Source organism: Microcaecilia unicolor, chromosome 5 (genome assembly GCF_901765095.1).
Source record: "Microcaecilia unicolor chromosome 5, aMicUni1.1, whole genome shotgun sequence".
NCBI classification, from domain to species: domain Eukaryota; kingdom Metazoa; phylum Chordata; class Amphibia; order Gymnophiona; family Siphonopidae; genus Microcaecilia; species Microcaecilia unicolor.
The window spans coordinates 150,907,988-150,925,873 of NC_044035.1; the positions used below are offsets into that span (position 1 = coordinate 150,907,988).

The following is a 17,886-nucleotide window of genomic DNA, read 5'->3' on the forward strand; positions in this document are numbered from 1 at the left end:
TGTAGACATCTCCCGGACAAAGGCCGCGAAAGACAGACTCTCGGGAGGAGAAAGCTGCCTTTCAGGGGAGGGAGTGGGGTCAGAAGGAAGGCCATCAGAGAAATATCTGATGTCCTCCTCCTCCTCCTCCCATGAGGCCTCACCATCGGTATCAGACAAGTTCACGAACCTGCGTCTGAAGCCGTGCCCGACTCGACTCCGTGGAAACACGGCCACGGTAGGAGCGTCGAGAGGTGGACTCCCTCGCCAGCACTGGCGAAGCTCCCTCCGCCGACGTTGTCGGGGAGTCTGCCTGGGAGGCGGCCGTAGTCGGTACCGATACCGGAGACCTCACCTCGGGCAAGGGGCCAGCCATCGCCTCACTCGATGGTACCGGTGGAGCAAGCACCCCCGGTACCGGAGAAGGGCGCAACAGCTCTCCCAGAATCTCTGGAAGAACGGCCCGGAGACTCTCGTGCAGAGCGGCTGTGGAGAAAGACTGGGAAGTCTATGCAGGCGTCGAGGTCAGAGTCTGTTCCGGGCGTGGAGGCGGTTCCTGCTGTCCAAGGGGAGCGCATCGACACCTCCTGAACAGAGGGTGAGCGGTCCTCCCGATGCCTACTGGGTGCTGACTGCCTCGGCGACCCAGAGCTCTCGGTACCGAGACGGGAAGGAGACCGGTGACGATGCTTCTTTGACTTCTTCAAGCGAAGCATGTCACCGGAGCTTCCCGGTACCGACGAGGACGTAGAATCCAACCGTCGCTTCCTCAGGGACGAGGCCGAAGGTCGATCTCGGGGGGGGGGGGGGGTTGTACCGCAGGAGCCCTCAGGGCAGGGGGAGACCCACCCGAAGGCTCACCGCCACCAGCAGGGGAATGGACAGCCCTCACCTGCACTCCAGACGAAGCACCACCGTCCGACGACATCAGCAATTGCGGAGGTCCCGGTACCACCGACGTTGACGCAGCCTTTTGATGTCTCGGTTCCGACGATGCAGGTGGTAGAAGCCTCGATGCAGTCGATGCCGATGCCTTTGATGCTGTCGACGTCGATGCACTCGATGCGTCCCGTGCTGTTGTCGTTGAAGAGCCCGAGAACAATGCGTTCCACTGGGCCTGAGTCCTCTTTTTCAAAAGAGCACAAAGACTGCAGGCCTGCGGGCGGTGCCCAGCCCCCAGACACTGAAGACACGAAGCGTGCCTATCAGTGAGCGAGATTACCCGGGCGCACTGGGTGCACTTCTTGAAGCCGCTGGAAGACTTCGATGACATGGGCGGAAAAATCACGCCGGCGAAATCAAAATTCGTGATGATGATGAAAGGCACCAAAAAGAAGGGAGAAAAAACCCGTACCGAGGCCAAAAAGGCCGGTCCCGAAAGCGAAAGGAAACTTACGCGGGGAAAAAGCTGGAAACACGGGAAAGGGGTCAAGACCGATCGGTCTCTTTTTTTTTTTTTTTTAACAGAACAGCGGGAAAACGCGACCGTCCCGAGCGCGGACAAAAGAAGACTGACGAACACGAGCCGGTTCGGGCGGGAAGACGGTCGCGCATGCACGTTGCGCATGGGCGCGCGAGGGCTAGCAAAGGCCTTTGCTAGTGAAGATTCCGATTGGAGGGGGCTGCCGTGGACGTCACCCATCAGTGAGAACAAGCAGCCTGCTTGTCCTCGGAGAAACAATATTATCCAAAGGAACTTAGGATGTGTGTGGAGAATTACTCTATTGTGATGAAACTTAGTGTAAGTTGGATCCACTACTAGTGCCTGAAGCTCACCGACTGTGCAGCTGAAATGACCGCCAAAACACAACTTTCCAGGTCAAATACTTCAGATGACAAAATCACACGGCTCAAAAGGAGCTTCATCAGCTGGGTAAGGACAACGTTGAGATCCTATGACATGGTTGGAGGTTTGACAGGAAGCTTTGTCAGTAACAAACTTCTCATGAAGCGAACAACTAAAGGCTGTACAGAGATGGGCTTACCTCCCACACTGTGATAAACACTGATTGCACTTAGATGAACCCTTACAGAGTTGGTTTAAGTGAGGGAATCTAAGGTTTTGCACTCACACCAGATGGCAACCTTCTTCACTTAACATCTGTAAAGTAGTCTCTTTTCTGGAAGCCTGCAAGACGCGACAGACGCCCTCAGACAAACCTAGGGACATAAATTCTATGCTCTCAACATCCAAGCCACGAGGGTCAGGAGACTGAAGGTTGGGATGCAGAAGGGATCCTTCATTCTGCATGATGAGGGACAGAAAACAGTCCAATCTTCATAGACCTTAAGAGGATAACTCCAGAAGAGAAGGAAACCAGATCTGCCTTGGCCAATAAAGGGCCATTAAAATTATATTTCCTTGGTCTTCTGAGTTTCAGCGAAGTCTTCTCTATGAGAGGTACTGGAGGATTGGAGGATATAACACTCCCCTCAATATAGGAGAAAGGCATCTGACGAAGACCCACCAAGGAAGTGCACCATTCTCAAAAGATCTTGTGGGCTGTGTCCATGTTGAGACCACTCATGTGGTTGCAAAACCATGCTCAGTCTGTCCGTCAGACACGTGGCTCAAAGAACCATTCCACTGCTACACCACTACTGCCTTCTGGCACACAGGGTAGGATCCCATACTCTCCTGCTTGTTCACATAGACCATCGCAACCTAATTGTCTGTTTGAATGAGAATAATTTGGTTTTGTAATTGATCTCGGAAAGCCTCGAGAGCATTCCAAATGGTCTTGAGCTCGAGGAAGTTTATACAAGCCTTTACCTGAGCAGATCATGATCCCCGAGTGTCTTCTCTTTGCCTGCCAGGTATGTGGCTCAAAGGTCTATTCTATGAAGAGCCCACTACTACATCACTGTTGCCTCCTGACACAAGGGGTAGGATCCCATATTCCCCTGCTTGTTCACACAGACCACTGCAACCTGGTTGTCTGTTTGAATGAGAATAATTTGGTTTTGTAACTGATTTCTGAAAGCCTTTACAGCATTCCAAATGGCCTTGAGCTTGAAGAAGTTGATATTATAAAGTCTTTACCTGAGCAGAGCACGATCCCAGAATGTGAAGCTCACCTACGTGAGCTCCCCATCCCAAAGTTGGATGTATCTGCTGTTAACATCTTCTGAGATGGTAGAATTTGGAATGGTTATCCCATAGTCAAATTCATCCCAACTGACCACCAGAGAAGATCATAAGTCAACTCTGGAGGAATGTGAATAACATCAGTTAGGTTTCCAGCCACCAGAGACCACTGGGCCTCTCTCAAATGGAGAATGCCATGGGAGTGACATGCATTGTCAATGCCATGTGGCCCATTAATCTCAACATTTGCCGAACTGACCTGCAAAGCAAGAGTTATCAAGGTCTCTGCTCTTGGATGAGGAAAGGCCCGAGCCTGCAATATATCTAGAGGGCTCCTATGTACTCCAATCACTGAACCAGGAGTAGGTGGGACTTGGGGTAGTTTATCACATACCCTAGCAGCTCTAACACCTGAATAGTTAGGCGCATTGATTCCATTGCTCCCTCCTGCAACTTGCTCTTGATCAGCTATTGTTCAGATAAGGAAACACAAAGACTCCATGTCTGTGTAAAAACGCTACTACCACCGTCAGACATTTGGTGAACACCCTGGGAGCTGACACGAGGTCAAATAGCAGAACGTGGTACTGGTAGTGGTGTTTCCCTATGCAGAATCTTGTGACACTTTGTGACTGAGAAGTATCGAAATGTGGGTATAGGCATCCTTTAAGTCCAGACAGCACAGCCAATCTTGTTCCTGCATCATGGGGAGAAGGGTGCCCAAAGAAATCCTAACTTTTTTGACCAGAAATTTATTCAGGGTCCTCAGGTCTAGGATAGGATGAAATCCTCACATTTTTGGGGGCACAAGAAGTACCTGGAGTAGAATCCCTTCCCTCCCTTCTTCATCTGGTGACATGGGTTCAACCACATTGGTCTGTAGAAGGGTGGCAATTTCCTCTACAAGTACCTGCTTGTGCTGAGAGCCAATGTATGCTCTCGGTGGGCAATTTGGTGGTCCAACACCAATATAGTGCGTAACCGAGACGGACTACTTGAAAACCCCCCAGCAGAAAATGTTATAAGGGGCCATCTTTGATGGAAAAACAGCCTCACCCCTACCTGTAGGCCACCTGGTACGATTACTTGTACTATGCCCCCCTGGAGCCACTCAAAAGCTTGTCCCCTGCTTTGACTGGGGAACCTACTAGAACTTTTGTGGTCAGGGCAAATGAGGTCGGGAAGGTGGCAGAAACCTACGCCTTAGATTAGTACGGTCAACGTCTAGGCCCTCTCAAACCTCTTAGAAGAGGCTGCAGCTGGAGGTTACCAAGACAGGGACTGGATGGTATTGGTATGTTTGATTAGGTCAGTGACCTCCTACACCTTGTCCCCCCAAAAGATATTCTCCTCGGCATGGTACGTCCACCAGCCTCTCCTGAACTGCTGGTTCCAGGTCAGAGACATGCAGCCATGAGAGTTGGCACATCTCTACACCCATGGCAGAGAGTCTGGATGCAATATCAAAAATCTTAAGCACTCCTAGCCAGTTACTTCCTGCACTCCAGCTGCTTTTTGGCCAATTGGCTAAGCTCTGCAGCCTGCTCCCAAGGGAGAGAATCTGCAAGACTTAGCATACTGTGTACCAATGATTTCAAGTAAAGGCTTGTATAGAGCTGGTAGGACTGGATGCGGGCAATAAGCATCCAGACCTGAAAAGCTTTCCTCCCAAACAAGTTTAATATCCGAGCCTCTCTACCTGGGACAGCAAAGGCATGAATCCTTGGACATTTAGCTCACTTGAGGGCGGATTCAACAACCAAAGAGTGGTGGGGCAGCTGGGACCTCAAATCCGGAAGCCTTCTGGATACAATACTGCGTATCCACCTTCTTTGGTTGGACCTGCACTAAGAGGGAAGATTCCCAGCTTGTCAGTGTATCTTTAAGGATAGGGTACAATGGAGGTGACTCATAGTCCAGAACAGTTAACGTCCCTACCCTGGCTTCCTCCTCCATCCTCAACTTAAATAAGATGACCAAAGCCATCTCCTTGACGAAACCAATGAGAGACACTCAGGTGGAGATTTACACCTCTAAAAGGTGGGGAGGGATCAGAAGGGATCTCATAAGATTCCAACTCTGAGAAGTAATAAGGGTATTCTTCTGAGTCCCAACCAGACTCCTCTTTGTACTCAGATTGGACTGAGTCCTTGCATGCCATGACTCTGTGGAAACACACCCACGTCCATGCCTTGAAGAGCACCGAGGTGCAGTCCTATCCTCAAACTCCAGAGAAGCTTCCTTCCTTTCCTGGCGTGAAGAGCGGTGCTCAACTGGTCAATGTCGATACTCTTTGAGATGCTGACATTGAGATCTCTCCACAGGCGCGGACAGAGCCTCAGGAAGCATGTGGGGCTGATCCGCAGTCGGTGCAAGCACCATTGATGCTTGAAAGTATTGCAACTGGAGTATTTGCACCAACTCCTCACTAAGTATGAATCAGTACTGCTCATCGAAGGCAGACATTGGCAAAGGCAGGGGAGCCGAGCCTGAGGTAGCCTGAGAAGATGTCTGTGCTGAACTGGAAGTGGGAACCTGGCTGCTCAGAGACTAGTGCACCAGCACCTCTACCAAAGATGGGGAGCACTCCTTCCAGTGCCGGTGCTTCGAGTACCGGCGATGCCAATGCCCTGGAGCATCCAACATGTGTGACAGAGGACTGATGTTTATGCTTCTTGGGCTTCCCCTAACACTCAGCATCGTGGTCCTTCAGTGCCAAGGACAACATCAAACCCATTTGCGTCGAGAGGTGGAGACCTCCTCGATGCCGGTGAACGCTGAGTGGTTCTTAAGTCTTCAGATTTACAATACAGGGGAGTATATCCCTCACTATCAATTATTAACACTCATAGAACTACATACTAATACAATAATATATACTATGTCCAGGGAACTTCTGTAATATAAAAAAAAAATTACATAATGTGAGATGTGCTCAGAAATACAGCGCCCCAAAGTGATTTTTAAACCACATATAGGCACCTTTATCTCAAATCTTTGCACAGCATAAAGACAGTCTTTCATATCAGAAGAAGAAATAGTACTTAGCTTGTATCCAACAGAACAGGTGTATTCAAATGAGATAAAAACGACCCCGTGTTTCAACAAACTCAACTGCTTCATCAGAGGGTCTTTACGAGTTTTGTGGCAGTTATATCAAGATGGCATCAGGTGGAGTTTTCCAGCCCAGCAGCTACTAGCTTTTTAATTATTAAATTGTTATAGATGTGACTTGTAGTTTCTCTATAACAACAAATGTTTGTTATTTATAGCCTTTTGACTAAAAACCCCCTGATGAAGCCATTGAGTTTGGCAAAACACAGGGCTACACTATATTAAAGCACATTTTTAACTCGCCTGAATGCACTTCTGCTGGATGCAAGTACTATTTCTTCTTCTGGCATGAAAGACTGTCTTTATACTTTGCATTAAGCTGTGCAAGTACCTGTATGTGGTTTAAAAATCACTTTGGGGCACTGTATTATTTCTGAGCATATCTCACATTATAATTATGAAAGTTCCATGCGCCCTCTGTGTACTCAGCTGCATTTTTAAACAGAGAGAACAAGAGTTAGGGTCATGATTAGATCCAAGGCACCCAATGCACCCTGAGTGCAGAACAGTTACCAAAATCACCCAATTACATTTGGCGCACCACTTGAAGCCACTGGGGATCTTGACATCAAGGAAAGTATCTTGCCAAACTAAATTCTTTAATTATGAGCCTCAAAAGGGTAGTGAGATCAGTGCTCCAGCTTAAGCAGGCCTAGCAATTCGGGAAAAATAAAGGAAACTTTAAAAGCCAAAAAACAAACTATAATAAAGGGAATAAGGTAGGATAAAAGAAAAATAAAAATAAAGCAAAAATATCCACATGGGAAGGCACTGCAAAGAAGAAGAAATATGCACAGTGAGAAGCATACAATGATTTGTCCTCCCTGCTTTTCGGAAAAAGGAAGATTGCGGTCGTGTCGGGCAGGAAAGCACCAGCTCATGCGCTGTGGGACACTGCTAGAAACTTCTACAATCTTCTGGCTAGTCAGCATCTACACCGGGCTCCGTCAGATAACGTCATCCAACTGTGAGAGTACAACTGGCCTGCTTGTCTTCTGCTTGTCTATCTGCTTATTCACCAGATAGTTAAATGTAGTTAAGGCTTCTGATCCTAGGCATTTATATATTCATTTGTGTTTCTTTTTCAGGCAATTAGATATTTTTCAAAGGAGCAGAAAATAAGTGTTTATTGGTGTTTTTACTTTTTTTTTTTTTTTTAATAAAACCTAGGTGAGTTTAAGATGAAAACACTGGTGGATTTAAGTGATCAGTGAAGTACATCTGTATATTTCAGGGACAGACGAGTGCATGGTAGGGGTGTTTGTGGGTCTACACGTTTCACACCCTCCATTCCCATCCCTTTAACTATACCCGTCCCCACCACACACAATCATCCTTTCACAGCCCACACTCCCTCCAATCTTCACACATTCTACATCCCTCACAATCTCCTTAAACGTCACACTCCCCACCTGTGACATTTATAAAACAGGCCTTCGATCTTACATCATCCAGCACTTCTTTCATCCCTCCCCACTGGCTGCCCATCTTAGTTTGATTAATTAAAATCAGCAAGCCATGGCTCTTTAGGCTGCTGCTTCTTCTCTTGCAGCTTAAAGGAGAGACTGTTGCACAACTGTGAAGTGCACACTGGATCTGGGCTTGCCACATTTAGCTCAGCAGCTGGCAGAAAGTAGGAGAAATATGATTGCCAATGCTACTGGGCCTGGTCTCTTCTTGGGCTCCCTTCCTTCTCTCACTCAGTTGTCATCTGGCTGCTGCCTTCTCACATGCAAGGATAGCAGCTAGATAAGTCAGGTGACAGACAAGTAATGTCAGTTTGGGTTACAGCTGAGATACAAAAAAAAAAAAAAAAAACACCTCAATAGGGGTGTTTTATTTCTGTTTTTAGGTTTTAACCCAAAAGTCAGAAGCACTAAATAAAGTACTATATTACCAAACTGCAGTGTTTGATTCATGTATTCTAGTTTTTCTGTTTTAGCTTGGAAAGAAATACTACAAAAAGAGAGACCTAATACTTATCAGAAGTTGTTCTACAGACCAAATTATACTTGACTAAAACTCATTACAGACAAGTCAAACGCACCCTTCTAGTTAAGGTCTATCCTAACAGTTACTTAGGGGACAGAAAAAGGAGGGGGGAAAATAAAATTTTGGAAGCAAGTAAGGTACAAGCTGATCACATCCATTACTGAAATAGTGAATGATACATACCTGTAGCAGGTGTTCTCCGAGGACAGCAGGCTGATTGTTCTCACGACTGGGTGACGTCCGCGGCAGCCCCCACCAACCGGAAAAAAGCTTCGCGGGACGGTCGGCACGCAGGGCACGCCCACCGCGCATGCGCGGCCGTCTTCCCGCCCGTGCGCGACCGCTCCCGCCAGTTGAATGACTAGCAAAAGATGAAACACACAACTCCAAAGGGGAGGAGGGAGGGTAGGTGAGAACAATCAGCCTGCTGTCCTCGGAGAACACCTGCTACAGGTATGTATCATTCACTTTCTCCGAGGACAAGCAGGCTGCTTGTTCTCACGACTGGGGTATCCCTAGCTCTCAGGCTCACTCAAAACAAGAACCCAGGTCAATCGGACCTCGCAACGGCGAGGGTACAACAGAAAATTGACCTACGAAGAACAAACTAACTGAGAGTGCAGCCTGACCAGAATAAATTCGGGTCCTGGAGGGTGGAGTTGGATTTACACCCCAAACAGATTCTGCAGCACCGACTGCCCGAACCGACTGTCACGTCGGGTATCCTGCTGGAGGCAGTAATGTGATGTGAATGTGTGGACAGATGACCACGTCGCAGCCTTGCAGATCTCTTCAATAGTGGCTGACTTCAAGTGGGCCACCGACGCTGCCATGGCTCTGACACTATGAGCCGTGACATGACCCTCAAGAGTCAGCCCAGCCTGGGCGTAAGTGAAGGAAATGCAATCTGCTAGCCAATTGGAGATGGTGCGTTTCCCGACAGCGACCCCTAGCCTGTTAGGGTCGAAAGAAATAAACAATTGGGCGGACTGTCTGTGGGGCTGTGTCCGCTCCAAGTAGAAGGCCAATGCTCTCTTGCTGTCCAATGTGTGCAACTGACGTTCAGCAGGGCGGGTATGCGGCCTGGGGAAGAATGTTGGCAAGACAATTGACTGGTTAAGATGGAACTCCGACACCACCTTCGGCAGGAACTTTGGGTGGGTGCGGAGCACTACTCTGTTGTGATGAAATTTGGTATACGGAGCATGAGCTACCAGGGCTTGAAGCTCACTGACCCTACGAGCTGAAGTAACTGCCACCAAGAAAATGACCTTCCAGGTCAAGTACTTCAGATGGCATGAATTCAGTGGCTCAAAAGGAGGTTTCATCAGCTGGGTGAGAACGACATTGAGATCCCATGACACTGTAGGAGGCTTGATAGGGGGCTTTGACAAAAGCAAGCCTCTCATGAATCGAACGACTAAAGGCTCTCCAGAGATGGCTTTACCTTCCACACGATAATGGTAAGCACTAATCGCACTAAGGTGATTCCTTACTGAGTTGGTCTTGAGGCCAGACTCTGATAAGTGCAGAAGGTATTCAAGCAGGTTCTGTGCAGGGCAAGAACGAGGTTCTAGGGCCTTGCTCTCACACCAAACGACAAACCTCCTCCACTTGAAAAAGTAACTCTTCTTAGTGGAATCCTTCCTAGAGGCAAGCAAGACCCGGGAGACACCCTCAGACAGACCCAACGTAGCGAAGTCTATGCCCTCAACATCCAGGCCGTGAGAGCCAGGGATTGAAGGTTGGGGTGCAGCAACGCTCCGTCGTTCTGCGAAATGAGAGTCGGAAAACACTCCAATCTCCACGGTTCTTCTGAGGACAACTCCAGAAGAAGAGGGAACCAGATCTGACGGGGCCAAAAGGGCGCTATCAGAATCATGGTGCCGCGGTCTTGCTTGAGCTTCAGTAAGGTCTTCCCCACCAAAGGTATGGGAGGATAAGCATACAGGAGGCCGGTCCCCCAATGAAGGAGAAAGGCATCTGACGCTAGCCTGCCGTGTGTCTGAAGTCTGGAACAGAACAGAGGCAGCTTGTGGTTGGTCTGAGAGGCGAAAAGATCCACCGAGGGGGTGCCCCACTCTCGGAAGATCTTGCGTACCACTCTGGAATGGAGCGACCACTCGTGCGGTTGTATGACTCTGCTCAGTCTGTCGGCCAGACTGTTGTTTACGCCTGCCAGGTACGTGGCTTGGAGAAGCATGCCGAACCGGCACGCCCAACGCCACATCCCGACGGCTTCCTGACACAGGGGGCGAGATCCGGTGCCCCCCTGCTTGTTGACGTAATACATTGCAACCTGATTGTCTGTCCGAATTTGGATAATTTGGTAGGACAGCCGATCTCTGAAAGCCTTCAGTGCGTTCCAGATCGCTCGGAGCTCCAGGAGGTTGATCTGCAGATCCTTTTCCTGGAGGGACCACAGACCCTGGGTGTGAAGCCCATCGACATGAGCTCCCCACCCCAGGCGAGATGCATCCGTCGTCAGCACTTTCGTGGGCTGTGGAATTTGGAATGGACGTCCCAGGGTCAAATTGGTCCGGATGGTCCACCAGAGCAGTGAAGTGCGGCAACTGGTGGAGAGGCGGATGACATCTTCTAGATTCCCGGTGGCTTGGAACCACTGGGAAGCTAGGGTCCATTGAGCAGATCTCATGTGAAGACGAGCCATGGGAGTCACATGGACTGTGGAGGCCATATGACCCAGAAGTCTCAACATCTGCCGAGCTGTGATCTGCTGAGACGCTCTGGTCTGCGAAGCCAGGGCCAGGAGATTGGCGGCCCTCGCTTCGGGAAGGTAGGCCTGAGCCGTCTGGGTATTCAGCAGCGCTCCTATGAATTCCAGAGACTGGGTTGGCTGGAGATGGGACTTTGGGTAATTTATCACAAACCCCAGCAGCTCCAGAAGTTGAATAGTGCACTGCATGGACCGGAGGGCTCCTGCCTCCGAGGTGTTCTTGACCAGCCAATCGTCGAGATATGGGAACACGTGCACTCCCAGCTTGCGTAGGTAGGCCGCTACCACCACGAGGCACTTGGTAAACACTCGTGGGGCAGAGGCGAGCCCAAAGGGCAGCACACAATACTGAAAATGCCGTGCGCCCAGGCGGAATCTGAGATACTGTCTGTGAGCTGGCAGTATCGGGACGTGAGTATATGCGTCCTTTAAATCCAGGGAACATAGCCAATCGTTTTTCTGAATCATTGGCAGAAGGGTGCCCAAGGAAAGCATCCTGAACTTTTCTTTTACCAGGAATTTGTTCAGGCCTCTCAGGTCTAGGATGGGACGCATCCCCCCTGTTTTCTTTTCCACAAGGAAGTACCTGGAATAGAATCCCTGCCCTTCCTGCCCGGGTGGTACGGGCTCGACCGCATTGGCGCTGAGAAGGGCGGAGAGTTCCTCTGCAAGTACCTGCTTGTGATGGGAGCTGAAAGACTGAGCTCCCGGAGGACAATTTGGAGGCAGGGAAGCCAAATTCAGGGCGTATCCGCACCGCACTATTTGGAGAACCCACTGGTCGGAGGTTATGAGAGGCCACCTTTGGTGAAAAAATTTTAACCTCCCTCCGACCGGCAGATCGTCCGGTACGGACACTTGTAGGGCGGCTATGTTCCCGTGGATCCAGTCAAAAGCCCGTCCCCGGCTTTTGCTGTGGAGGCGCAGGGGGCTGCTTAGGCGCACGCTGTTGACGAGAACGAGCGCGCTGGGGCTGTCCCTGTGCCTGACGAGGCCTTCGGGCCGGCTGGTTGTACCTACGCTTCGCAAAAGAATAGGGTGCAGCCTGCCGGGCCCGGGAAAAACGTCCACCTGTGGAGGTGGATGCTGAAGGCGCCCGGTGGGAGAGCTTGTCGAGAGCGGTTTCCCGCTGATGCAGTTGGTCCACCATCTGCTCGACCTTCTCACCAAAAATGTTATCCCCCCGGCAAGGGATGTCGGCCAGTCTCTGCTGGGTGCGGTTGTCCAGGTCAGAGGCCCGCAGCCATGAGAGCCTGCGCATCACTATACCTTGGGCCGCAGCACGAGATGCCACGTCACAGGTATCATAGATACCCCTGGACAGGAACTTTCTGCACGCCTTCAGCTGCCTGACCACCTCCTGATAAGGCCTGGACTGCTCCGGCGGGAGCTTCTCGACCAGGTCCGCCAGTTGTTGCACATGTCCGCATGTGAATGCTCATATAGAGCAGGTATGATTGGATGCGGGTCACGAGCATGGAGGATTGGTAGGCCTTCCTCCCAAACGAGTCCAGAGTGCGAGACTCCCGCCCCGGGGGCGCCGAGGCGGTATCCCTCGAACTCCGTGCCCTCTTGAGAGCAGAATCCACGACCGCTGAGTCATGGGGCAATTGTGGCCGCATTAACTCTGGGTCAGAGTGGATCCTGTACTGGGACTCTGCTTTCTTGGGAATGGTGGGGTTAGTTAATGGTCGCACCCAGTTCCGAAGCAGTGTCTCCTTGAGGACATTGTGCAGTGGTACCGTGGAGGACTCTCTAGGTGGTGATGGATAGTCGAGGACCTCGAGCATCTCGGCCCTCGGCTCTTCCACAGAGACCACGGGAAAGGGAATGCTGATAGACATATCCCGCACAAAGGAGGCAAAGGAGAGACTCTCAGGAGGTGAGAGCTTCCTCTCCGGTGAAGGCGTGGGGTCCGAGGGAAGGCCCGTAGACTCCTCTGAAGAGAAATATCTAGGGTCCTCCTCTTCCCCCCACGAGTCCTCATCCTCGGTATCGGACATAAGCTCATGTAGCTGAGTCCTGAACCGGGCCCGGCTCGACGTCGAGGCACCAGGGTCTCGGTGTCGTCGAGCGGTGGGCTCCCGCGTCGGCGGGGACGGAGCTCCCTCCATCGACGTCGACTCCACCTGCGTGGCGGTCGAGACCGGCACCGCAAGCGGCGGCGGTGTCGACTGCCCCGGCGCCGGGCTAGAGCTCGCCGGCGCCACAGTCATCGGCGCCGAGGGCGCAAGCACCCCCGGCGGTATGCACAGCCTGGCGCATCAGCCCTTCCAGGATCCCCGGAAGGATGGCTCTGAGGCACTTGTCCAGGCCCGCTGCCGGGAAAGGCGGTGGGGCCGGTAGGGGTGTCGGTGCCAGAATCTGGTGGGAGCCAGGAGACGACACCGAGGTGCCGGGACCCTGTTGTGTCGGCACCTCTATCACCGACGGGGATCTCTCCTCTCGATGGAGACGCTTCGGCGTCGACTCCTCTCCGATGTGCATCGAGGGCGACCGGTGACGGCGCTTCTTATCCTTCTTCCGATGCCCATCACCGGCGCCGGGAGGCATGGAGGAGGAGGATGACGATCCCCCTCGGTCTCGAGGAGCCGGGTCAGACAGGGTTCGGTCCCGTGGGCCATGGGCTGAGGGAGTGACCGGGGCCGACTGCCCACGCGGCCTCTCACCTCTACCCTCACCGGCGGGCCGACGGGACCTGTTCTCCTGGGGTCGATGCCATCGGTGCCGATGTCTCGGGCATCGATACCGGTACCGAAGGACCGGGCGTCGATACCGATGCCGTCGAGGTCGACGTCGAGGGGCCGGCGCAAGTTCCAAAAATACGGTCCCGTTGAACTTGCCTCGCAACCTGAGTCCGTTTCCGGAGACCGAGACACAGGGGACACGACTTGAAATTGTGCTCCGGCCCGAGGCACTGGAGGCACCAAGCGTGGGTGTCGGTCTGCGAGATGGGCCGGCCGCACCGACCACACTTTTTAAATCCACTCGGGACCTTCGAGGACATCGACGGAAAAATCGCGTCGGCGAAATTAAAATCGTCGATGGTGGCGGAAATCACACCTCGAAAAAGAAAAACGACCGTGCGGCCACAAGGCCGCAACGCAACGTCCCCGCTGGAAGCGAGGGAAAATGGGAGCGCGTGCTCCTTTTTTTTTTTTTTTTTTTTTAAAGAAAGAAAAAGTGGAGCGCGCGGCAATTCAATAAAAAAGAAGAAATAAAAGAAATTCGCGTAAACGCGACGGTTTTTCCGGGGCTGAAACAGAGAGAGCGGCACAGGCACGACTCTCTCCAGGCGCGGAAAAAAAGGAACTGGCGGGAGCGGTCGCGCACGGGCGGGAAGACGGCCGCGCATGCGCGGTGGGCGTGCCCTGCGTGCCGACCGTCCCGCGAAGCTTTTTTCCGGTTGGTGGGGGCTGCCGCGGACGTCACCCAGTCGTGAGAACAAGCAGCCTGCTTGTCCTCGGAGAAATATCGTTTCACTTGACAGTAACAAATGAAACCAATACAGTAATGAAAGATAAATCCTTCTTATCTGTTCCCTTCTCCACTACTGCCAACTCCAGACTTCGTGCCTTCTGTCTCGCTGCACCCTACGCCTGGAATAAACTTCCTGAGCCCCTACGTCTTGCCCCATCCTTGGCCACCTTTAAATCTAGACTGAAAGCCCACCTCTTTAACATTGCTTTTGACTCGTAACCACTTGTAACCACTCGCCTCCACCTACCCTCCTCTCTTCCTTCCTGTTCACATTAATTGATTTGATTTGCTTACTTTATTTATTTTTTTGTCTATTAGATTGTAAGCTCTTTGAGCAGGGACTGTCTTTCTTCTATGTTTGTGCAGCGCTGCGTACGCCTTGTAGCGTTATAGAAATGCTAAATAGTAGTGGTAGTAGTAGTAGAGGCAACTTTTTCCTCTATGCTCCCGTCTGCTGGTCATGATTATGAATAGGTGGGCTAAAATAAGTCCTGCCCTCTGTAGCCACAAGTAGTAAGATTAGTGTTTTAAAACTCCACATCTCACTTCTCATGGAAGACTCTTTCAAACAAGTGTGGTCCTATTTATTTATAAATCTTATATACCCCTTCTCTGACCAATGACATTCAAGGCAGTTTACAAATAAATATGATCCCATAAAAGTTCAAATTAAAACACAAATACAGTCTTTGCCATACAACAGAGAATCACAGACAAATGCCATCCCATCCCTCCGAGGAACCACTGGCTATACCCACCATTACACTGACAATGAGATGTGTTCACATTCTTCATAAAAATTCAACCTCAGACTTCACAACACTTAGCCATCTGAATATTTGCTCTCACTACTGTTTATCAACTGCTTAGAATGTTATCATAACTGAATTGAGGTGCCAAAATGGATAAGTACGCTTTTACAATTAGTGTTATTCTGTTCCACATTCTGCCGTTTGCAAGCAATAATTTCAATTTTGGTTCATGCTTATACTCAAACACTCACATTCCATTAAAGAGAACTAGTTGCTCTCTGAATCACTATCCAAAGTACCCATACAGTTCATACCTCAGTCTTGTTGTTTTGCAGAAGGTTAACAACTTCTTTCATCACTAACTCGCAAACCACACACAGGGAAAGATCCTTTACCAGTAGCAGGGTATTCTGTAATGGAAGGTTACAGCATTTAGCGATGGCACTTATGTTGGTACAGCCTAACTACAGAATCGAAATGAGAAACAAAAAACAGATTTAAAAAGTATTAATTATAGGTTACAATGAGGTAACAGGTTTGTTTATATCATTCAGTGTATAAATATATCATTCAGTGTAAAAAATGTAATGAAGGATGCTATATTGGAGAAACAGGCCAGATGCTTAAGACAAGATTCAATTTACACAGACATCACATGAACAATACCGATGCCAGTAGGGCTCCCACGCCTATTGGTCAGCATTTTACAGGACCAGGACACTGTACCAGTGACTTCACAGTGAGAATCCTGAAAGGTAACTTTAAAACCATACAAGAACGTAAGACCTTTGAAGTCAGAATGATTGAATATTTTAACACCCAACAGAAAGGACTTAACAAGGATCTGGGGTTCCTAGCCCATTATAAACCATAAAGCTGTATGTCTCTGTTGATCACCCCACCCCTCACCTATCCACACCCATCCTGTTAGAATATCAATGACATGCTTTGATGTCCCCATGCATACCTCCTACCCACCCCCATCCTCCCACCCTGTCAGACTGTCATAGTAATGCTTGAATGTTTTCACTTATATACACTGTCAGCTAGCACATTTGCTTATTTCCGATCTGACGAAGAAGGGCAACCTTCGAAAGCTAATCAAGAAATGTATTAAGTTATGTCCAATAAAAAAGGTATCTTATTTTTTCCATGTTTTATTTTGTTTGATTTCTATTGATAATTTTAAAAAGGTGGAAACCTAGGAAATAGTCAATATATACAAAGGCTATCTTACTGCAAGAAAGCAACGAGAAGTACCCTTCATACCCATGGAAAAAAAGTGAAAACTAAGATGGTCCTGTGTGACCGCACCAGTGTGGGAAGTTGTGTACATGCATTATATTTTGTTCTTGAAAGTTTGATATTTTGAGAGCAACACCTCTCACCATCCCATATGTCAGTGGTTCCCAAATCAGATTCTGGAGGCACCCCAACCAGTCAGGTTTTCAGGATATCCGCATTGAAAACTCAGTTACAAAACATGGTTACATCAATTTCAATATATTTGTAATGTATGTTCCACACAAGCTATTACCACAACGATAACTTGTTACAAAATCTATTACATACTGCAAAATTTATATTAAAATCCTGTGAAAGTGTAAAATCAAAATCCTGTGAAAGTGTAAAATCACATATAGTGCTGTTATCCGCACCTCATAAACATGTATCACTACTAAACATACAGTACATATAGCATCAAATACCCTTTACATTATACCAGATCTAGTAAAATCTTAACGAGAAATGATTTACTTATCTCAAAAAGTCCTCGCACAAAACTGACGCGGTGTAGCCGTAAATTGTTTAAATATTGCCCCCCCTGGTCAAGTGGTTGGGACCAGGTGAGGCAATATTTCGCTATTACTATCTAGGAAAGAACAGCAATTCATTTTCATTTGGAACATGGTGGTACCACATGGTCTCAACAAAGAAGTTGAATAGTTGAGTGTGTAGGTAGCTTGAATTGTTATTTAAGAGGTTGGACTTCCGGCAGGCTCCATATGCATGTGCGGGCATCTTTTGGTAGATCTGCTGTTTTGTGTGCGAGCCTGGTGTGGAGTTTTCAACACCCTGCTAGTCTATGAGATAATATAAAGGATATAAAGGTATACTGTTTATAGTATATTTGATAAGAATGTTTTGAATTGTATGGAACATGTATGAGGGCTGGGGAATGTTGTGTAGTGACTGCTATTTTATATTCAGATATCAGACCCCTGACAACGCTGTGAAAAGTGAAACACGGACTGTGTTGGGTTCAACAATTTCAGAGACGGGCTCAAATGTCAACATCATTGCCCTTATTTTATTGTCAAATATAATGCCATGGCATCCGAATGTGTACAACATTTTGGGGAAGGTTATTGAAAGTGACTCAACTGAGTAACATACTGACTATTGAGTACATTTTTGATATATAAACGGATTGCACCTCGTCAGTTTGGTGTGGAGCGACATGGACTTATGATAAATCGCTGGAGGACTGAGATAAGTACATCATTTCTTGTTAAGACTTACTTATCCCGTTAAACAGAAGGGTTGCAGGCTGGATCTGGTATAATGTAAAGGGTATTTGGTGCTATATGTTTAGTGGTGATACATGTTTATGAGGTGCGGATAATAGAACTATATGTATGTGATTTTACATTTTCACAAGATTTTTAATATAAATTTTGCAATATGTAATAAAAATTTTGCAACAAGTTATAGTTGTGTTAATAGGTTCAGTGAATATTCAT

General features: G+C 49.0%; 1 protein-coding gene across 2 annotated transcripts in view; it reads right to left on the minus strand.

Moving 5' to 3' along the window:
* PSAP (prosaposin) overlaps positions 1 to 17,886 on the minus strand; it is a 210,055-nt gene that overhangs the window by 54,767 nt on the left and 137,402 nt on the right. For both annotated transcript variants that reach the window (XM_030203420.1, XM_030203419.1), the window contains one exon: positions 15,457 to 15,552. In XM_030203420.1, coding sequence (XP_030059280.1) covers positions 15,457 to 15,552 — 96 coding nt within the window. The remainder of the gene's footprint in view (positions 1 to 15,456; positions 15,553 to 17,886) is intronic.